At 45.7% G+C, this 23,303-nt stretch overlaps 1 protein-coding gene across 4 annotated transcripts in view; it reads right to left on the bottom strand.

The window, feature by feature from the left end:
- Nucleotides 1–23,303, bottom strand: part of SYNGAP1 (synaptic Ras GTPase activating protein 1) — a 214,219-nt gene that overhangs the window by 8,000 nt on the left and 182,916 nt on the right. For 2 of the 4 annotated variants that reach the window (XM_018558134.1, XM_018558137.1), the window contains 4 exons: nucleotides 18,914–19,187; nucleotides 18,646–18,819; nucleotides 16,650–16,871; nucleotides 5,909–5,990 (listed from right to left, as the gene is read on the bottom strand). In XM_018558134.1, the coding sequence (XP_018413636.1) occupies nucleotides 5,909–5,990; nucleotides 16,650–16,871; nucleotides 18,646–18,819; nucleotides 18,914–19,187 (752 nt within the window). The remainder of the gene's footprint in view (nucleotides 1–5,908; nucleotides 5,991–16,649; nucleotides 16,872–18,645; nucleotides 18,820–18,913; nucleotides 19,188–23,303) is intronic. The other 2 variants (XM_018558136.1, XM_018558135.1) reach the window with 1 other exon arrangement.

The raw sequence follows: 23,303 nt of genomic DNA, 5'->3' as shown, positions 1-23,303 counted from the left end.
ATATATTCCTATAAAACATCCACTAGAGCAGGGGTAGCCCAACTTTGGTCCTACAACTACAAATTCCATTAAGCCTCAGCCTCTGAAGGTCATGCCTGTGGCAATGTCTCACCACAGCTTGAGGAATGGATCAAAGTTTGGCCAACCCTGCACTTGAGCATGACAAACCACTGTGTCATGTGCCCTCTAGTGAGTCTTCATAGATATACACTATGTCGCCTGAAGTTTGTAGACACATGACCATCACACCTACACTATACAGAATGGTCAAATGTATTGGGACACCCTTCCAAATTATTAAGCTCACGTATTTCCAGTGAGGGGGTAATATTAACGGTACAGCATCCAAAGATATTTTAGACAATTGTGCACTTCGAACTTTGTGGTAACAATTTGGTGAAGGCCTTCTTCTGTGTCCCCGTGCACAAAAACCAGCTCCATAAAGACATGGTTGGGTGAATTCGAGGAACTCAACTGGCCTCTACAGAGCCCTGACCACAACCCTACTGAACACCTTTGGGATGAATTGGAACACCGATTGTGAGCCAGGTCTTATACAACATCAGTACCTGACCTTAAAGATGCTCCTTTGGCTGAATGGGAAAACATTTCCATAATTCAAGTAGATCCCATCGCACTCCTGACATGATATAACCCAAGATAATGGGTGGGTGCTGAGATGACAGCAGATCCCTCTTCAGATCAGTATCACATAGTAGAAAAGTCACCTGCACTCCAATGAGAATTTCAGTCAATGTTCTTTATTGACAAAAGAATTGTCACATCGTATAGCAAGGTTTCGGAACAGTATAGGTCCCTTTGTCAGGCTAACAAAGTGTAACAATCAAAACAGTGCAGGTATATATACAGCAGTGAAACACCAAAAACCAAGGGGAGGTTCCAATGGTTTTTGATTGTTTTTTGGTGTTTCACTGCTGTATATATACCTGCACTGTTGTTTTGAATGTTACACTTTGTTTGCCTGAAGAAGGGACCTATACAGTTCTGAAACCTTGCTATATGATGTGACAATTCTTTTGTCAGTAAAGAACATTGACTGAAATTCTCATTGGAGTGCGAGTGACTTTTCTACAATGTGATACTGATCTGAAATGGGATCTGCTGTCATTTCAGCACCCACCCATTATCTTGGGATATCCTGTCAGGAGTGCGATGGGATCTGCTTGAATTATTTGTGGAAATATTTTCCCATTCAGCCAAAGGAGCATCTTTGAGGTCAGGTACTGATGTTGCATAAGACCTGGCTCACAATTGGTGTTCCAATTCATCCCAAGGGTGTTCAGTAGGGTTGTGGTCAGGGCTCTGTAGAGGCCAGTTGAGTTCCTCCACACCAAATTCCTCAAACCATGTCTTTATGGAGCTGGTTTTGTGCACGGGGGACACAGAAGAAGGCCTTCAGCAAACTGTTACCACAAGGGTAATGCGAGTGACTTTTCTACTACGTGATTCTGATCTGCAGAGGCATCTGCTGTCATCTCAGCAGCCACCCATTATCTTGGGTCATATCCTGTCAGGAGTGCTATGTGATGCGATGTAAACGACATGACAATTCTTTTGTCAATAAAGAACATTGACTGAAATTCTCATTGGAGTGCGAGTGACTTTTCTACCATGTAACATTTCCACAAACACACTCCAATTTCTTGTGGAAAGCCTTCCCAAAAGAGTGGAAGATGTTATAGCCACTAAAGGGGACCAACTTCGTATTAATGAATATGGCATTGAACTGATACGTTCAGCCGTCTCATATAGGTGTAATGGTCAGGTGTCAACAAACTTTTGGCTATATAGTGTAAATGGAGAACTCACTTTAGAAGATGACACCAAAAGCTAGATTTAAATTTCCATGCTTGTTCTAATAACCATCGAGTGGATGGAAGGAGGGATAGCAAAATGCCAAGATCCCAAACACCTACAAAGACTTGGTGAATTCTGGATATGTCACCCAAAATGAAAAAAAAAATATCTGTTGGGGTAAAGTTCCTCTTCTCAGGAACTAAAGAAATCCAGCATTAATACATTTTACAAATCAACACAACAACAGTGTAACTATCCAAACGATGATAATGGCATTGTAAAGACACAAGACAGGTGATATAATGATACTTTCTGTACTTACCATGTCCTAATATGCACCTGTCATAACTACACAGCAGATGCAGATGTTTTCTGGGCTGCAGCACCAATCAACCTATCAACTATCAAGTAATGTCCATGTCAGTCTCATCCTGACCCCTGCAGTTGCTTATTTCTCTCTTCCCTGTGCTCCTCGCCATACTGTTTGGTCCCCTGGAGTGAGGAAATGAAGCCTTGTATTATGAGTTGCTTTGCCTGGGAGCTTACACAGGGCTGGGGGACTCTTTTACTGCACCCCAAGTGATAGTGCTGGGTGCCCAAGTGGGCAAGGATGTGGGGGAAACGAATCCCTGGCTTCCCATACCTTAAAGTAGTAGGTATTTCTCTTCACTTACAGCAGCTAAAGAAAGCAGCAGCGGAGTGAAGGGATGTTAGGTACAAGCAACTGGCATGGCCACAATTAAAGGTAATGTTTGCTTTAGCTTGGCAAGGACAAAGAACAGGTTCACTTTAAAAACCTGCAACCTCATTTCAAAAAAATATATATTTAGTATCCAGTATTCCTATAGACATGTGATACCTATAAGGCTCAATTTATCTAGGCTACAGTGGCTGCAATATAATTTATAAGTGCCCAATTCACAAAGCTTTAACACAAGTAAAACAGACCCAGTTTTGCTGGGACAGTTACCCTTTTAATGTAGCTGTCCCTGGAAGGCTGTGTTGCAGGATCACAGCGTGAGGATTGCCGAGTCTGTCTGTTACTACCTCTTCCCAGCCCGGCCATTTTACATTGTGCCCACTGTTCATTCATATGCATATCCTGTGGCTTATTCATATGCAAATCCCACCCACCCAAAACAGATATCCCGTCCACCATCACCATCTGAGCTGGGCATTAAGCGCAATGTATGGACACTGATTTCTGCGCTCTTACATAGTCTATTAGGAGCCATTGATAAGTGCATTCTATTCAGTGGTGGGGTGATGTCATACCATAGAGCACCTTTATTATCTACACAGGTTTTAACTTGCGGAAACCTGTTGGATATTTGATAACAGATCATCTTTACCCATTAATCTTATCTCAGGACCTCATGTACTGCCATGATTGATCTATTAGAGCCTTGTGATAGTCCTAGTTGAGCTGCAGAAGGACTTGAGTGCAGATTGACAACAGTCCTTATTAGCGGTAGGTGGTATGTGTGGTGTGGACATTGGGAGATACGTGCTGGTGACAAGATTATTTTTATTGGTGGAAAGTTTGTTTAATCTTAATGACAGTTTGTGGAATGTTTTTTCTTATACTATTTATATATGAAATCATTTTTGCATCCACACCGCATGAGCCTTTTGCTAACCTACGGCAACCACGTCTATAGGTGTATCGTTTTTGTTTGGTTATTCTTGGTTATGGGATGAATAGCATTCTCCAGTTTGTTTTATTATTTTTGATACTCAAGCAGATCACCCACATTGTGCACCCACACAGACACCTGGTCACTGGGGGTGAGTGGCGGTAAAAAGGCTAGCCTATTTCGGATAGAGGTGATTGTGATCTATTACTACACTTTCTTACACCAGCTTTGGGGCATATTTTCCCTCACTGACCAACAGCAAGGAGCACAGTGTTACTGACCACTGCACTCTATACACAGTGCTGTATTTTACATAGTCCTGTCCCCGCAATGAATCCACTATGTTGTACATTATACTCCCGACCCCTGCACAGTATATCCTATGTTGTACATTATACTCCCGACCCCTGCACAGTATATCCTATGTTGTACATTATACTCCCGACCCCTGCACCGTATATCCTATGTTGTACATTATACTCCCGACCCCTGCACTGTATATCCTATGTTGTACATTATACTCCTGACCTCTGTACATTATGTTGTACATTATACTTCTGGCCATTGCACGGTATACACTATGCTGTATGTTATGCTCCCGATCCCCGCACTGCATTCACTATGCTGTACATTATACTCTATGTTGTTCTTTATACTCCTGCTCTGTTTATGCAATGTCCTGCGTTATACTCCTGACCTCTGCACTGTATACATTATGTTGTACAATATACTCCTGACCTCTGCACTATATACATTATGTTGTACAATATACTCCTGACCTCTGCACTGTATACATTATGTTGTACAATATACTCCTGACCATTGCACTGTATACGCTATGCTGCATGTTATGCTCCTAATCCATGCACTGCATTAACTGTGTTGTACATTCCCAACCCCTGTGAGGTATAGACTATGTTTACTATTTTCTGGTTCCTTCTGGTTCTACAGTGGCAGTTTTGGAACTGCCGTTTTCACCATCTGCTGTAGTTCCCCCCCATGCTCTTAGCGGCGTATGCTGCCCATTATCGTTGGAATCTTTTTCCAAGGACTTTTTACATTTTTGTTCTTGGTTTCGTTTTCCTTCCTTAGTTTTTGCCTATTCTCCACTATGAATCACAACAGACGCTACCTTTTTCTAGATCCCATCGATCCTTCCTTGCTTAGCTCCCACCTGCTTGCTGCATACTCCCTGGAGCAGGAGTCGCTCTTCATATATATAAATGGATCCACTCCGACTACCACCACCTCACTTCCTAATGAATAATGTCATCCAAAATATGCAATCCAGTGCCGGGGAAAGTCCCTATTCCCACATTTTCATATCTCTGCGCTTAGAGGCAGTTTGGCAGTCAAATGGTATAGCACGGCCCATTGAAGGCATAGCAATGCATTTACACCCAGGTTTACTTTAAGTGCAGGGAATGCACTTACTCCGGTATGTGCATCTGTACCATATACACTTTAAATCCCAGCTGAACTTTCAGTGTAAATGTGCTTAGTTCATTCTAGGGGCATCAAAAAATCAGCCACGGCCTGAGTGGAAAAGTCTGTCCCCTGCCAGCATGATGCAGAGAAGGGTCCTTGCTCTCTGTGGGGGAGCAGTGGTCTCTATGAAGAGGTCTGAAACGCCCACTTTTGAGTCAGAGCTCTCCAATCAGTGAGGAGCATGAGCTTTGGTTATTGCAGAGCTATAGGTCTAATTCAGTAGGGGGGTGTCTGACCTCTGCAGAGAGACCACTGTTTCAACACAGAGATGCATGCTGGAAGGGAACAGCATTTTCTACTTAGGCTGTGGCTGCTTTAGAAAGACAATAAACTGTAAGACATTTCATGTAAGGCTTAGGAGGCAGACACAGATTCTGTGGGCCTTAAAGTGTTAACACGCAGGGTCTTCTTCCTCCTCCTGCAGACTCTAGGGGGTTGATTTACTAACCTTATAAACACACCACGAACATGTATACACCTCTGTAGTGTGTTCCCTCCCAGCATGATCTATAAGTGGAATCTAAACACCTTTGTAGTGTGTACACACCCAGCAGGTGTGTTGTGCAAAGCCCTGCATGAATTGCAAGGTGATGTTGTGTAAATTAGTTCTATGTTGTGTTGCTTGCGTTGATGAATGCAGGAATGTAAATGCATGAGCTAACCATTTTTGTCTAAACTGTGAAGCAGCATTATATATGCATCATGTGCATGATTTTTCCATATATGGCATTAGTGGAAATATGCTTTTAGAGACTTTTTGGTTGATAAATACGTTTTGCTGTGTAAAAATCACACGCACCTGGTGCGTGCGTGTGTTTAGGTTAGTAAATCACCCCCTAGATGTCTTTCAGCACTTCCCCTCGGTGCTGGCACTCTCTTCTGCCCCTCCCGCCTCAAATGACAGACACAGACAGGGTGGGATGGGCATGTGACACGGAAAGGCACAATGACATTGTAATTTCCACCTGAGCCTCGATAAGTCTCCTCTTCATATCGATTGGTTCGTGCGTGTGATCCTTCCTGATCTCCTCCTCCACCAGCATCAACCTGTTGGGAGAGAACACAAAAATGGCCGCTGAAAGCACCAAATCCACATGGACCTCGTGTGCGGAACCTTTCCCTATGTGTGATGTCACGAGTGATGATTCCTGAACTCTGGCACAAAAGCATCGGAAGCAAAAGGCTACAATGCACCAATCAGATCCTAGCTGACATTCTTCTAGGTTGGGTTAGGAATGGAAAGGAAGCATTTTAATTGGCTGTTATGAGCAGCAAGGATACTTTTCTTTCAGACACTTGTCACACTGCAAACTAGTGAAGAGAGTTAATAACTATAACATATGTATGACGCAACCGGTATTATGTGCTATATCCTCTCTGTGGCTTTTCTTTCATAGAAACTCTAAGCTAAATTTCATTTTTTTAAAAAGTTTTGAATATAATGTGGAAGCACTAATGCTCCTGTCAGGTGTTTTACCTCTGTGTGTTCCTGTTGGAGTAATTTCCCCTCACTTCCGGTCATGACAACAACAGAGTCAAGAAGCAGCAAAAAAAAAAAAAAGGGGGGGAACAAAAATGTTTATTGCTTTATAATGTGAAGTAAACACCAGTGTTTTTTTGACATTTAGGCCTCATTCACACTGCTAAGAGCCGGCCCGTACAGATCCGGGCGGCGTGCACGCCCGTATCGGGCCGCTCCCGGGATGGACAGGTGCTGCGTGTGATTGTACGCAGCAGCCTGTTCTTCTCTGTGGGAGTATGCTGCCGTACGCTGCTGTACGCTCACCCGAACTGCACGTCCGTGCGGGTGTCCATGCTCGGACGCAGACAGGATCCATCCTATCTGCGTACGGGTACAGACACCCGCACGGACGTGCACTTGGGGTGAGCGTAGGGCGGCCGTGTACGGCCGTGTACTCCCACAGAGAAGAACAGGCTGCTGCGTACAATCACACGAAGCTCCTGTCCTTCCCGAGGGCTGCCCGATAAGGCCGCGCACGCCGCCCGGATCTGTACGGGCCGGCTCTTAGCAGTGTGAATTAGGCCTAAAGGAGATGTAAACCATAACTAGACAACATTTGGTTCGATTAAGCACTATGAATTATAAACAACAGGTATGCAATGTTAAGTTGACTGAGAGAGTTGACTGACTTAGATCTACTTTAAAGTGAACCTGTGACCAGGCTATTACCATTCAGGCTAGGTTCAGACCTAAGCGACACTCGGGACACGCGCCCCGGGACCGGATGAGTGCACACACCGGTTGCCGCGCGGCCCCATTGATTTCAATGGGGTTACATCCATGTGGCAATTGCGGAAAAAAAAGGTACACGACACACGACGCGGACTGGGGTACCATTAGAAAATACGGTCACCGCCAGTGCGATTGGCTGTGATGGGCGACTCCGCGACCGAACGGTTTGGTGCACGATTGCCGCGCGGTCACGGATCGCCTAGGTGTGAACCTAGCCTCAAGAATTTACATTTTGTTAACTAGCAGTAAATGAGGTTTAAAAATAAGCCCTCGCTGACCTTTGTAGCTGTAGACACTGTGGAGCAATTAATCCTCAACGTCTACAGGAGCAGCAGCGAAGTCATTTACTCCCCCTTCCAGCAGTGTACTTGCAGCTTAGCTCCCCTGCTCCCTTTCCCAGCAGTGACTCAGCAGTTCAGTTCACCCTGTTCCTCCTCCCAACGGTGACCCAGCAGCTCACCCTGCTTCTCCCTCCTAGCAGGGTGCTGAATTGAATTTTGTCAAAGGAACCAGTCCAAAAATTCTTGGCTGAACAATGACTGTTTGGGTATTCAATACAATAGCCCAGCAGGGGGGGGGGGGGGGTGTAAACTGAATAGCCCGCGGGGGGGGGGGGGGGGGGCTGTTTCCCTAACCCCCCAAAAACAAGCATTTTTTTTCTATCGTTCGGCCTGCAGGGGTGTATGGCCAGCGTAAAAGTTATAACAACTGCCCAGAATATAACAGCTATTATTCAGAGGGACATATGTGGAATAACAGATAAGGATTTGCAGCTTTAAAGCGAACCAGCTGCAGATGGGCATCTGTAATATTTTGGATTTGCATTCTTGAATTAGGCCCCATTCACACCCGAACCATTACATTGCACTTTCAATGGGTGCTAATGCAACGGCACCGAAAAATGAATTGCTGTGAATGGCACCAGTTCACACCGCTATGTTCTGTTCTTGCAGTGTGATAAAAAAGAGTAGAGGACGCTCAGCATAACGTAATGTAACAAAAACGGATGTAACTGCAACGCAACACAACGGAAGTTAAAAAAAATGCACAAATTTTTGTCCACTCAAGACTTGTTAATTAAAATAAAGACTGGCAAAAAAAAAAATGCAATGGAACGGAATTCAACAGAGGTTGAAACTAGGGATGCGCTAATACCCTTTTTTTTCCGGTATCGAGTACGAGTACCGATATTTTGCTTTCAGTACTTGCTGATACTGGGTACAGATACCAAGGCTTCCGCTGGCATGAAGCCGGCTTCCCGGGCAGTTAGGAAGCCAGGCAGCATGTAATGAAATGCTGCCCAGCTTCCTGATTGCCCGGGAATCCGGCTACATGTTGTTTGGCCGACTCAATTGTGATTGGTAGGGAAACCGGCTTCCCAGCCAATCAGGAAGCCGGGAGGCGGGTCATTACTCGGCACCCAAAACACTATTATTGCAGGAAACAGCATTGGAGGTAAGGTGAATATTGCAGCCCGGAGTTGGGCTTTAACCTTCCAAGGATTACTTGATTTTTTTGTTTACCTGAATTCTTTCCATGCCAGAGCAATATCAGGCCTTCCTATCCCCTGTCTGAGCTCAGTGCTGACAACAGACACTTAAAAACAAAAAAAAGCAAACTAGAGGCGTTATATACATGACAGTTTTGCCCTCCTCCAGCAGCCCAAAAACAGTCTCACGTAACAGCCGTAACAGCCCATGGGGGGGCCTTACAGGTTGACAAGGACAAGGAGTGAAAACAAGTGAATAACAGCACACACTGCCAACCCTAAGAAGCCAGGCTGGGTTATATATGAAGATTCTGATTGTGACATATGGCCATCCCTGACCGGGGCTCTTTAATCTCCGAGCCGTCTCTTTTTGTGCATGGGATTGTCGAGCCGCTTTGATAAAATCTCTCTGATTAGACACAAAAACATTGTAGAGAGAGAGAGATTTGAATGGACTAGAATAAAAATTCAGATGCCGCGACCGCACTCAATAAATAGGGGAGCAATAAGGAGACCGTGAATATTTTATAAAATCAACTTAAACAACATAACTCAGACATAATAACAAAACAATTCCATTTTTTTAAATCAAATGCAGTAAGTGGGCTGCTTCATACGACGCGCACGCTTAACATTCATTTTAAATGAGGCCCTGGGAGATTGCAGCCACGTGCCGCCCGTTTTCAGATAACACAACAAAATCCATTTATTTTCACAATAGAATTTCATATTTATGATTTTCTGTGCACGCTCCGAGCCGCCGCCACCGCCGACGTTTTCTGTCCGTGCCGCGGTAATACAGACATAAGTGCAGCGCCATTAGAATGGATGATTTTCTCTATGATATTCCATCTTTAAATGGTTCAGCCCTTTCCAAGCGATATCCTTTATCCTGCATATTAGTTAAGGATACGCTGATGTTACTCGCTGTGCCCCTGCGGGAGTCCACTGATTTGGGGTCACATTCCCAGGAAGTGAAGGGGGGGGGAGGGGTCCATTTATAGCACACACAAACACCAAACATAGAGCAGGCACTCAGACTGTACAGAGGATGCAGCATACACAGCACGCACGGGATGCACAGCACAGGAAGAACAGAGCGTGTAAAGTCTGTACACAGGACGCAAACATATACAACACACACACAGGGTGCACGGAATGCAGAGCACAGGATGAACACCGCACACAGGGCACAAACATACATGGCACACACAGGGTGCACGGAATGCACAGCACAAGATGTACAATGTACACCGCATACAGGAACACAACACAGGGAGAACAGAGCGTGTATAGTCTGTACACAGGACGCAAACATATACAACACACACACAGGGTGCACGGAATGCAGAGTACAGGATGAACACCGCACACAGGGCACAAACATACATAGCACACACAGGGTGCACAGAATGCACAGCACAAGATGTACACCGCATACAGGACACAAACATACACAGCATACACAGGGTGCACGGAATGCACGGCATAGGATGTACACTGCACACAGGATACACAACACAGGGAGAACAGAGCGTGTATAGTCTGTGCACAGGAGGCAAACATACACAGCACACACAGAGTGCACAGAATGCACAGCACAGGATGTACACAGCACATAGAGAACAGAACATGAACCGTCTGCACAGCACAGGATGTACACCGCACACAGGGCACAAACATTACACAGCACACACAGGGTGCACAGAATGCACAGCACAGGATGTACACCGCACACAAACATACATTACAGGGTGCACGGAATGCACGGCATAGGATGTACACTGCACACAAGATATACAGCACAGAGAAAACAGAGCCTGTACAGTCCACACACAGGACACAAACATATACAGCACACACAGGGTGCACTGCATGCAGGATGTACAACACACACATGACACAGACATACACAGCACACACGGGGTGCACAGAATGCACAGCACGGAGAGAACAGAGCATGTACAGTCCACGCACAGGACACAAACATACAAAGCACAGAGGCTACACAGTGCACACAGTACCTAACACACAGCAAACACAGTACACACAGCCAGGGCCAGGCCAAGGGGTAGGCAGAAGAGGCGGTTGCCTTGGGCACTTCAGCAGGCGGAGGGTCGAACAGCAACCTATACTGCTGAAGTAGTTCACAATTCACAATATGCAGCATGGAGTGCACACAGCACACACAAGAATACCGTATACAGCATGGAGTGCACACAGCATACACAAGAATACCATATACAGCATGGAGCGCACACAGCACACACAAGAATAATGTATACAGCATGGAGTGCACACAGCGCACACAAGAATAATGTATACAGCATGGAGTGCACAGAGCACACACAAGAATAATGTATAAAGCATGGAGTGCACACAGCACACACAAGAATAATGTATACAGCATGGAGTACACACAACACACACAAGAATAATGTATACAGCATGGAGTGCACACAGCACACACAAGAATAATGTATACAGCATTTTTGTTAAATTAAATAATTTAAATTAAATTAGATTAAGATAAATAAATTATACTGAATTATACTACCAACCTGGGTTAAATTATGGTTCACAAGTGGTACGGTCAATAACTTGTTTGTTAAACTAAATTTAATTTATACCACCGCCCTGGAAGAAGTTACAACCGCCCTTGTTAAACTTCAATTGTTTAAACGCCAATTTTTTAACGCCACTTAGCTCCCAGGCACTTTGTTCCCAAGCCCTGTGTGAGCAAGCTCAAAATGAGTGATGCACTCATTTTGAGCACACACAAGAATACAGTACAAAGCATGGAGTGCACACAACACACACAAGAATACCGTATACAGCACACACAAGAATAATGTATACAGCATGGAGTGCACACAACACACACAAGAATACAGTACACAGCATGGAGTGCACAGAGCACACACAAGAATACCGTATACAGCATGGAGTGCACACGGTATGCACAGCACATGGAGGAAACACACTGCACAAAGCACACAAACATAACACAGCATACACATCACAAAATGTATACTGAATACATCTCCATGCAGGTAATGCCCACATGTGATGCTGAGCCTCCATGAATTCCAACAAATGAAAGGGGCGGGGCCAGGAACAATCATGCTGGGGAGGAAAAGACTAGATGATGCTGGATGTTCTCCAGCCTGGAGGCGGGCTCTGTCTGAATTGCTGCAGCTTCTAGTGCACATTATGAGAAGCTTGCAGTGTGCAGTGAAATCAGAGGAAGCCATTGCAGTCCAGGAGAGGAGCCGGTACAACTGTGCAAGACTGAAGGGAAGACCGGAGGTCAGCTTTAAGGGGTACAGAGACTACACTGAAAATCGGACAGAGTTTCTAACACTCCCCCATTTTGTACAAAACAAAAACGTGAATTTGGAGCTCCATGTTAAACCCGCTAACAGATTTGTATCTCCGTCTGTGCTCCACCATTTTATACACCACAGTTCCACACCACGACCTCCCATGTCAAATTCTTATAAACGGGATTTAAACCGGGCGAGACTGAGCATCAAAACCGGGCAGAGCGCGGCCAAATCGATAGCCCCTGTATCCCGATCTTTAACACGGGGGGGGAGGGGGGTGGTTGGGGGGCGCGCCTCGTCTGCTCTGAATAATGCTGACATAAGCTTCCATTCTTCCGTCGTGCCGAGTTTCTGCTGCAATCTTTCAGCCTCTGATAAATAGAGGGATACGTAGCAAAATTTCCACGTAAACAGATTAAGCGCGGTGGCGTCTAGCGGCAACGAGAGCGAGAGGCTATTATTCAGGCTGGAACATTTTGTTTGTTACGGCCCCCTTCTGATTCGAGGAATCCCATTTCCCTGAAAGCTGGAAGATTCTCGGCTGTGAGGGGTTTGAGGACAGAAAATATCTAATAGAGCGGCGGCGGGATAATGTATTTAAAGGAACCGGAAAATGTGACTGATTAAAGCTGTTTGGAAGACGACAAGCGGGGAGAAAGGGAGAATTACGGAGCATTGTTCAATCGCAGAACGTATTGGGGAAAAAAATATTTGAACTCCAGCCAAAACTTTTTTGTTTTTTTTAAGCGTTTTGGAAGCGCTGGGCTGGGGTATCAGTAGGAACGTTGGGTATTGTTTTTCTCTTATGGAACAAATATAACAAAACACTTCTACACCCCTACTGCCCCTCTACTCCCTGCTGCCCCGGCCTTGGGGCAGCAGGGAGTAGAGGGGCAGTAGGGGTGTGGAATTCCTATCTCCCGATGCCCGGGACATGCAGTTCCGGGTGCCGGGCGGGTAGTTGTTTTCTACATTTAGCCCTGTTGTGGGCAAGCAGAGCTAAATGTACAGCGGGGAAGCCGCCACTTGTTTTGTACAAGTGATCCCGCCGAGATCACTTGTATGCAGCCTGCAGGTCTGCCATTCTCTATGGGGAGGGTTGGCGGGAGGGGGGGCGCATTGAGGAACCTGGCCTTGGGGCAGCAGAGAGAGTAAATCCGGCCCTGGCCACCACCCCTCCTCCCAACCCAATCTATGGTGGCGGTTGCGGTGGGGCGGTTGCCCCTTTGTGACCTATAGCTGTGGGGAAGGGAATGTGCCTCCCTGCAACTGAGGGGGGGAAAGTTTTGAGCAGGCTTGGGCGAACTGAGTTGGTACCAAGTCCAGCTTCATCACTAATTAACAGGCATCAAATAAAAGAAGCTGGTTATAATTATCCATCGTTCGTTCCTCCACTGCTCCATTCACCCACCAGGATCATAGACAGTAAGCTCCAATTTGCAACTTACACAAGGTTGGGGGTTATCCTCCCACCCCTATGTGAGAGCTCAGGGTGACTGACCGAAACCAAGTATGGGTGGGTTTGCAATACACAGCTGTCTATTTGTCCGTTATTCCTATTGGAACACAGTGCAGAAAGCATTTGGAATCTTGGGGTCATCATGGACTAGGGTCATGATGGTCATCATGATTGGTCATCATGCAGCATTTCCCCAAAGGAGACGTGAGAAAATCCAGCGAATGCATTGCATTGGAGAAAAGTCCTTCATGCAGCATTTTAGGTGCACTGCCCTTCTTTTTGTCCTTAAAGGAGGACAGGTGCACTGTCCTCCTTTAAGGACGAGTCTGTTTTCAAGTGCATCTGGGGAGATTGAGCCCTAAATCGCTGAATGTAAATACAATACCAAATATCTCAAATTTGTGGAGATATAACTTTTACGTACCGATCACCAATCAATATATACAGTAAATGTGTTCAGGTTTACTGGCATTTAGGCTTTTACCGCAACAACGCAAACACTGATATGTCTGTAGGCCCTATTAGGTCACGGCTAACATGGCTTTCTGAGGAGGAGAGTATTAATTGGCCAGCCAATCGTTAGGGTTTTCTGTCTGAGGATGGCTGCTTCCCCTTCCATAGACACAAGCATGCACTTTCACTCTGTGAGAACAATCATGTTTGTATCACAGGATTTTGCAAGAAAGATCATTTGGTGGCTGAATCTTTCAAGCTCCAATGGATGCATCATTTAACTCAGCTCCAGGGAAACAGCTGAATACACCTCATAACCCTATTTGAACTTCAAAGGATTTCTGGTCCTGTCCAGCCACTTTTGTGATTCATATACCTGCTCCCAACAGCACAGCTAGCAGGATGGCACCACTTTCTCTGTTAGCAAAAAGGAATATAGTGGTGTCACCTCCCCACCTACTGATTGGATCATGAAGGAGCAGCAGCATACTGATAGGCCACCATCTCTGCTCACTCCAATCTCTTCTGTCAGCATGTTTACTGTCAGCACATGTGCATGCAGCAAACCTGATTGGCTCATACTGTTAACCTTCTCTTATTCTGTGTGCTGCTGTGCAGGGGATGACAGAAGACTAAAATAAGGACTCGTTACAGGACAGCCCTGTTGGAGAGGATGCTCACTGTTACGTTGAATTGGATCATTAGCTGAAGATACAAAATATAACCTATTTCATATATTTTGCATCTGCAGCTAATGATCTGATCCAACACTATAGGGAGAAAACTCTCCAACGGGGCTGTCCTACAATAAACCATGGGCCTTGCTGTGTACCATCGGAAGAGCACTTTGTTTGCCTGAGGAAGGGACCTATAGGGTTCCGAAACGTCGCTAAACAATGTGACACATCTGTTGTGAATAAAAAGCATTAACCGAAGAACCTTGTTGGAGTGCGAGTGACTTTCTACTAAGTGTCCGCCGGAAGAAGACACTCCATGGGGTTAGAAATAGTCGTGCTAGGACCACGCTGATGTCTGTTTCTTCAATGACCATTTTATAGCCATAACTATATATCATTTTGCAGAGACTAACCAGTTTATTGAAAAAGGTAGTACGAAGAGCGACAATGACATGCAGAGTTTAGTAGCAACTTGAACTTGTCTTATCTTTTACTGAGAGGAGTTATGGAACGTAGGATTAAAAGTGTAGAATCATTTACAGAGCATCTCCAGGCAATAAGTAAAATCAACTGCGGAACTACTATCTTAGAAATGCTGGAACAGAATGAAAAAAATTGACGCGATTCCTCCATGAACACAAACAGTGCGTCGATCGAGGAATCGCCGTTGTTTGCATTGTATTCTGACAAGTGCCGCCGGCACCTGTCAGAGTACCCGATTAGAGCGGGCAGCTCATTGGCTGCCGCCTCTGATCGCACAAAGATTTTCCAGCAGGCTCCTTCGATCAGCTGATCGAGGTATGCCGGCTTAAAGGGAGTCGACAGCCTCACACACTGTGCGACATTCGGCCCGTACATTAAAAACTGTCCGACATTCGCCCAGTGTACACATGCTTACTTTAATGACCCCCTCTGCATCTGCACACCCCTTACTTTTCTTCAACTCGCCTGCTGCTTCTCTGTTCAGCTGCCAAGAGTATGAAAAAAAAAAAAGGCCTGTGCAAGCTCCAAGTTGATCAACTCAGAGCTTACACAGGGCTGACGGTTCTGTGCCTGTCCCCATGTGCCAGCATTGGGCCAATTACCACCAATCGCTAGTTCTGTCACATGAGGTTTTAGAGGAATGAGTCGCATGCTCCTCCATACCACAAACATGCTCTACTTTCTTCCAAGTGAAAAGGTGAGGATGTTCTGCTGGGCAGTAGGGCATTAATAAACCTGCACAAACCTACAGGTTTGGTTTAAATGATAAATGTGAAAGCTTACCTATGAAGATTTATATTTGCTGATGTATTTCCCGTTGCTTAGCTTGTGTGAGTGTTCAGCTTGAGGGTCATGGATTGAAGGTTCTCTCAAGTAACTGCCCTTTAACTGCCTAACGTCACATACCATCTCCCATCAAATAACAGAGCCAAGTACCAAAGAAGTTTCCGATATTTGATACTGTTATGCACACCCAAAAGCTGGGAGACTGGGTGCGACGTTAGGCAATTGACAGGGCAGCATCTTTCAGGCTTTAGGCGACATCTGATTCTCATGCTAATGAGTCGGGCTCAGACAAAGTAAGTAAAGCCAAATAGGGGGACGCATTTAAATGTGCCGTGCTTACTCCTCACTGAGAGCTACAGTCAGCGTCCAGTGTCAAGGGTATTTAGAAAAGTATACAGACAGCCATAAGGAGTTACTGAGCTGGGCATTATGAACACCAGGAACCCATGGGTGGGCTATCTGCCCTTAGTTCATAAAAAAAAAAAAAAAACATTTTAAAGTTTGGCCAGAGCGTATTTTTGAGCCAAAAATATGAAAGATGGTGAGTGATGATTAGGATACTCAACAAAAAAAAAAAGATGAGGGGGCAATTGAAAGGGAACAAAGTTACCAAATGAACAAATGCAAAGGCCGTTAAAGGTCCTACATTATGTGATATTCGTGAGTCATACATTAGGCTTTATCTGATGATTGTGTCAAATACAGGGGATCCCAGTTCCAGAGGATCCCCTTTCCCGCCCCCCCCTCCAATCCCCAGAAGTAAATAATAGAGTATTTACCATTTCTAACCTGTTTAAGATGCTCTTGATCTGCGAATCCTTCTCTGCCTGCTGCAGCCGGAGCCGCTTCTCACTCTGCTCTAGCCGAGACTGATACTGATGCAGCATTTTACTAGTTTGTTCTTCCTGGGAGAAAAGGCGACGCTCGTACTCCTCCAGCTTCTTGTTGGACATCAGGAGCCTTTCCTTCAGAGTATAGATCTCCTCCTCATACTCCTTTACCTACAAGGTGGGCGAGACAGGGAGGAGGAGAAAGAAGTGGAAAGATGGAAGGAAAGAGACAAGAGAGTTGAAGGAGGTGGAGAGGTGAGGACAGGCACTGAGAAATATAGAGGAGAGAACAATGTGACATCAGTAATTGGAAAGACAGAGAGGACAGAAAGGAAGAAGTTATAAAAGTTTGATAAAAAAAGACAAGATGGTTGGTGTATACAAAGGACTGGATAATGATGAAGTGTGGCACTATAATGGAGCTGTAGTCAAGGATGGTGGAGAAAACGTAGGAGAGGACAAGAGAAGAGAAAAAATACAAGAAGATGGTGCAGGAGTAGATAGTATGGTGGGGGAGAAGCAGTTGAAAACCAGTTCGAAAAAAGGTGGATGGATAATGGAGGAAGAGTTAGGCTGAATTGAAAGGAGTAGAGGAGTGAGAGGACAAGATAGGCAAAATAAAAGAATGACAAGGCAGTAGAGGAGAAGCAAGACCGGGTTGAAGAAGAGAAGGGGAGAAGAAGGTGCTAAAGGCGCAGAACAAAAAAAAGGAAAAGAATTAGGACAAAATGGTGGAGCAGAAATAATATGAAATACTGAAGAAGACACAAGACAGGATGAAAGAAGAGCAGCGCGAGATGGTGAAAGAGAAGCAGGATGGGATGGCCAAGGACAAGTAGTGGAATGAGCACAGTGATGAAGAAGAGATTGTAAAGGTTAATGGAAGAAAAGTGGACTCCATAAAATTGGAAAGAACAGAATGGTGGAGAAGTAGACCAGGATAGAAGCAGAAGAGAGGTGGTGAAAGAGAAGCAGCATGGGATGGTGGAATAGAAGCAGCATGGCATGGTGAAGGATGGTATGGTGGAGGAGAAGCAGGATGAGATGGTGGAAAAGTGGGACAAGATGGCAGTAGAGCAGAGTTTAATAAAGAAGAAGCTGAGCAGGATATTGGAGGAAGTAGAACTCGATGAAGAGACATAGAACAGGATAATAGAGAAGCAAGCTATGATAGGTGCAGAAAAGAGAGGACTGAATGGTGAAGGAGTAGCAGAATGGGAAGGGAGAGATGTAGGACAAGATGGCAGTAGAGCAGGATGTGATCATGGAGAAGCCGGACAGGATATTGGAGGAAGTAGGACTCAATGAAGAAACAGAGAACAGGATAGTGGCGAAGTAGGCCATGATAGGTTCAGAAAAGAGACAACTGAATAGTGAAGGAGAAGCAGGATGGGATGGGAGTGAACCAGGATGTGATCATGGAGAAGGAGGTAGGACTCAATGAAGAGAAATAGAACAGGATGGAGGAGAAGTGGGTAGGATTGGAACAGGAGAAAGAGGACAGGATGGTGGAAGATAAGCGGGACAGATGGTGACAGAGAAGCTAGACAGATTGGCAAAAAAGGATAGTGCAGGATAGTGAAAAAATAGCAGGGCAGGATGGTGGAAAAGGGGCAGAAACAAATGTTGGAAGTGAGGCAGAATGGTGGAAAAGGACCGGGTAAGATACTGGAAGAGAGGTTGTGCACAATGGTGAGCACAATTTAGGGCAGGATGGTGGAAGAAGGCCAGGACAGGAGGAGGGAAGAGAAGCATAGTAGGATACTGGAAGAGAGGCTGTGCACGATGGTGGGCATATCATAGGGCAGGATGGTGGAAGAAGGCCAGGACAGGAGGATGGAAGACAAGTGGAGTAGGATGGTGGATAAGGAGTAGGACAGGATGGCAGAGAGTAACTGTTGTGTAACATGCTGAATAGTAATGGGTAGAGGACAGCTGTACTCACCCTCTCAAGGCGACTCTCATCCATGGACTTTGAGTACTCTTTTAGTTTGTACTCCTCTCTTTCTATGTGAGCGCTTTCAATGTCGGCGGAGAGATGAGGCATATTAGACACCCAGGCAACTGTGCGTTCCGAGGCAGGAGTGACTGGGTTCAGCGTGGCCTGCGTGTGTGAGTGCTGGTGGAGGAACGTCAAACATTATGAACAACCCAACCAAACACACAGCAGCAGTAGACTGTGGAACAGATGAAAGGTGTACGGATCACGGTACCTGCTTGGTTATACTGGGTTTAAGCCCTCCAGCGTCTTTCTCCACTGACTGCTGTCTCAGTCTGGCAGCTCCATACATTGGTTCTGGGCTCTGCAGGAGGTTACCGCTGCTTGGCCGGGGTTTGTGGGCGGCCTGCACCGTCAGCTGTTGGGATTTGCCCCTGTGGAGGGGAGGGGGCTGCGTGTCCGGCCTTCGCTGTACGCTGGGGGCGATGGTAATTTGAGGGGGGGACAGCATGTGCTGCAGATTGTCTTGGAGGGAAAGCTGCCTCTTGCTGTAGTGTAAGAAGGAAAAAAACATGGTGTTAAAGCCTAGTGTCGGCCCCAAAATGCACACGACAGATAACTTATGTAGGCACCAAAACATTTAAAACTACTGATATATTTTCGGCAAAACAAGCCATCTCTGAGGATGTAACAACTAACATGGAAGGGGCAGGGACACGGGGGGCAGTACGATTCTGGTGCTCCCTCTGCTGGTTAAACAATTATAGAATTGGCGGTCATTAATAAGTACAAAGCGTATGTTACCCATGGCAACCAGTAAGATTTTAGCATTTTTCTGGTGAAGGTCAGAAAATAAAAGATAAGACCTGTTTGGTTGCTATGGACATGAAGCTTAGCTCAACCAATCAGAGTCCAAACGCATGTTCCCAATGCAACATATAGTTAAAACCAAACTCTAGCCATCAAGCAAATTACACAGTTGAGCTACATATTCTTCTCTTGTGAGCCACACACTACCGTTGTACTGTTTAGTCAGGTGGGGGACCTCACTTTTTCTTTATTACGAAGAACTAATAGAGCCTGGTCACCTCCCTGTCCTCAGGACTACTTGCTGGACAATGAAGGAGCCGCACCAGAATGATGATGTTACCCAGTGTTCTTTCTCCCTTTAAGCTCCATGTTTGACTGTTGGGACGATGGTAGAAGAACCTGACTGGCTCACATTGCTGGCCCTTCCTCTCTGATTTCTAGTGTTCATTGAATTTTAATTAAATGTAAAGATGGATTTCAGACACTGAATAGTAGCAGGATTTCATATGCATCCAGGGCCGGACTTCGGACAAGGCCGCCACTGTGTACCTCTCTCCGCCGGCCGGGGATCCTCAGGATGGAGAGCGTCCGTTCTCCGCTTTGCTCCGTGTAAATAGTTAAGGGGAGAGCTGCACTCGCAGCCCTTTCCCTCTCAGCTGTCACAGTGTAGCCAGCACAATGATGCGCTAGAACTCCTGTATTGGAGGTGACAGGTTCAATAAAGAGAACCTGTCACCGCCAAATGCTATCACACAGGGGCTTTTTAGGCCCCATTCACACCTATGCGTATTGTAATATGCGCGTCTGTCGCGCGACCGTCACACGGTTTTTTTACCGCGATTCGCGTTAAAAAAGTCGCGCGACCGTCGCGCGATTCCAAAGGCTACTTGGCAGTATACAAATGGAAAACGCCCTACAAAACGGACCAATACGCAGCAAAAAACGCTCCGGGACCTTTTCAGGCGTGGGCCGTTTTGTAGTGCGTTCGGGACGGGCGGAAATACGGACAGGTGGGAACGATACCATTGACTACAATGCTATTTATTTTTTTGACCGTTTTGTAGAGCGTTCATCGAGCGTAGGACGCGCTACAAAACGGTCATGTGTGAATGGGGCCTTAGCGCCTGTATGATAGCAATAAAGTTTAAGTAAAAAAAACTTTTTTTGAATAAATAAATAAAAATAACAAAAAAATAGGAAGTAATAATTTAAATAAAAAAATTAATAGGTGTTTAAAAAGTAAAAAATAATAAGAAACAAAATGATATATATACAAAAAAATAATAATAATAATCTGGTTGCCATTCTCCACTGGGGAGGGGGGGCGCATTGAGGAACCTGGCCTTGGGGCAGCAGAGAGAGTAAATCCGGCCCTGTATGCATCTAACTGTTTTAGGGCTCATTCAAACAGGCGTGCACATCCGTGCAGAGACCTTCTTCCGTTTGCTGCGTGTAATTGCATGTAGCTGCCTATGCCTCCCTATGAGAGGACGCGGCTGCATGCGGTTACACACAGACCCGCACCTGCACATCTGTGTGATTCCATGTGCCGGCACTTGCATGCAGACAGTGTGTGTTCAAGTGCGGGCACCTGGACCCTCACAGATGTGCAGGGTCAGGTTTGCGTGTAGCCGCGTCCTCGTACACGCAGCACCAGGTCTCTGCACGGGTTTGCATGCTGTATGCATGTGCACATCCCGTGTGAATGAGCCCTGAATCAGACATGACTGAATTAACATTTTTTATAAGAAATATTTGCCTGACATTGAGATTTCACACCTGGCCCATTGTTCTTTTAGCTGAGCCTCAATGTCTATGTATCCACCTAAACGGCAGGATAATAATCTTCATTGTGCTTTGATCTCTTTTTACAGTCAAATTATAAAGCACTCAGGCCTAGTGTAGAAGTCTATTTACTCCTTGGCTCTAAAAGGCAAAGGGAGGCCTACCTTGAGCAACACACCACATATAGACAACGCTACCTGTCAGCTGATCAGCTGTCACATGACAGTAATCAACAGCTGGAAGCCATTGCAATCACCTACTGCCCCCATCAATATGACTGTGGCAGGAACTGCAGGGTCACTACAAGAACATAAGCATGCACACTAATAAGCGGGTCCAAGTCTGCTCTCCCATGCACACGGACTTTGTGTGCTCTGCGTGGGTGGAGAAAGTTATATCTAGGTTTCGGACTACGGACCATCTGATTGGTCATAACAGCGAGAAAGAGGTTAATAATAATTTGATCATTTAGGCTTGTTTTTGCCTGGACAGACACATATGGAGACTTGTGCTCAATGTCCCTAAGGGTAGCTGACCAGCTGGCTGTAATAGCGGATTTGCACACGGGTGCCTCTGTCCCACCTTTTCCTGCCTCTGTGTACACACAAATGGCCGTGTGGACCTGAGCTGAACTCCGGCATTCCATTCAGTCTTGGGCCGTTCTACCGGCTCCTCTCCTGGACTGAAATTGATTGCACTCAGATATGTCACATAGAGTCCACCTCATTTCCTGGCTGTAGGACATTCAGCATCATCTAGAGCTTTCCTCCCCAACCTAACTGTCCCTGGCCCGCCCCTTTCATTCATTGGATTTCAGTTCTTTCAATCATGACGGCTCAGGAACACGTGTGGGCATTAGGGTAGTCTGCTGATTCAATGATTTTGGCTATATCCTACACAGGAATTAATTAATCCTTGGTGACGGACGCCGGCAGAGAGAGGAGGGGATGTTCACCCGGTGGGATGAGGTATGCCTCCAGGTCCTCTCCTCTCTCATGCAACTGTCAGGCTCTCTGTCCATGACTGAGTGCCCGACTTTTCAGAGGGGGTGACACCAAAATGACTGTCAGTCATTTTGGTGTCACCCCTCCAATGGTGTCACCCGGGTGCGGGCCGCACCCCCCTAGTAACGCCACTGAATTGATCTTAGCTCAGTAGTTACATAGCCAGGTTGCTGACTCTACTGATGGTATGCAGACTGTAAAGGTAGGTAGTAGGACGAAGACCCTACAGATCTGTGGATAAAATACAAGTATATGCATAAAGTATGTATAAATGTGAAAGCTACACCATGTGACTTTCTGAAACATGTTACAATGGTGGCTATAAAGAAATACTTGCTGAAAACATGCCGTATGTCGGGGGAAGTGATGATATGAGGAAATGGTGGAAAAATTCTTTTGTGGGGATATCTGTAAAAAATTAATCCAGGCAGCTGGACCTGTTGTATTTTTCTTGAAGACGTTACGCTGGTCAGCATCTGGGAAAGCTAGCCAGATGACCAGCGAAACCTCTTCAAGAAAAATACAGCAGGGCAAGTTGCCTTGATTTATTTTTTCATACATATACCATGACGTGGATGAATGAGAACCTTCACAGACCTTTTGTGGGGAGCGTATGTCTATGTCAAAGGATTTGACTCTGGAGGCAATCACTAAAGTTTTGGTGTTAAGGAAGCCATGACGTGTCCATTGGGTGAAGGCCAAGGGATCAGTGAGCTTTGGGATGAACTGGGGGTTACCCAGGATCATTTGCAAAGGTCAGTGTGGGGGGTGTCTCATAGTAGCCAATGGACAACAGATATATACCTACAGTGATAATCATAAAGAGATTTCTAGTCTAGTACGCCAGGAAGTCAGTTGGACTATTTGGACAGCATAATATTACTTATAGACATGCCGTAAACCAAAAAGCTGACAGAGGTGGAAAGTAGCTCCGGCTCACTGAACCCACCTGTGTGCAAATATCCAAAGGAAACAGTTGTTTCTTCAACTTCCTATACTGAGTCTGCTTACCTCCGATCTCATAATGGAGGTCCTACCTGTGGCCCTAAGGGCTTGTGCCTACCA

The sequence above is a fragment of the Nanorana parkeri genome, unplaced genomic scaffold, assembly GCF_000935625.1.
Source record: "Nanorana parkeri isolate BGI_ZX_2015 unplaced genomic scaffold, ASM93562v1 scaffold321, whole genome shotgun sequence".
Classification (NCBI taxonomy): Eukaryota; Metazoa; Chordata; class Amphibia; order Anura; family Dicroglossidae; genus Nanorana; species Nanorana parkeri.
Note: the sequence above shows the minus strand (reverse complement) of the source record. Positions and strands in the feature narration are given on the sequence as shown.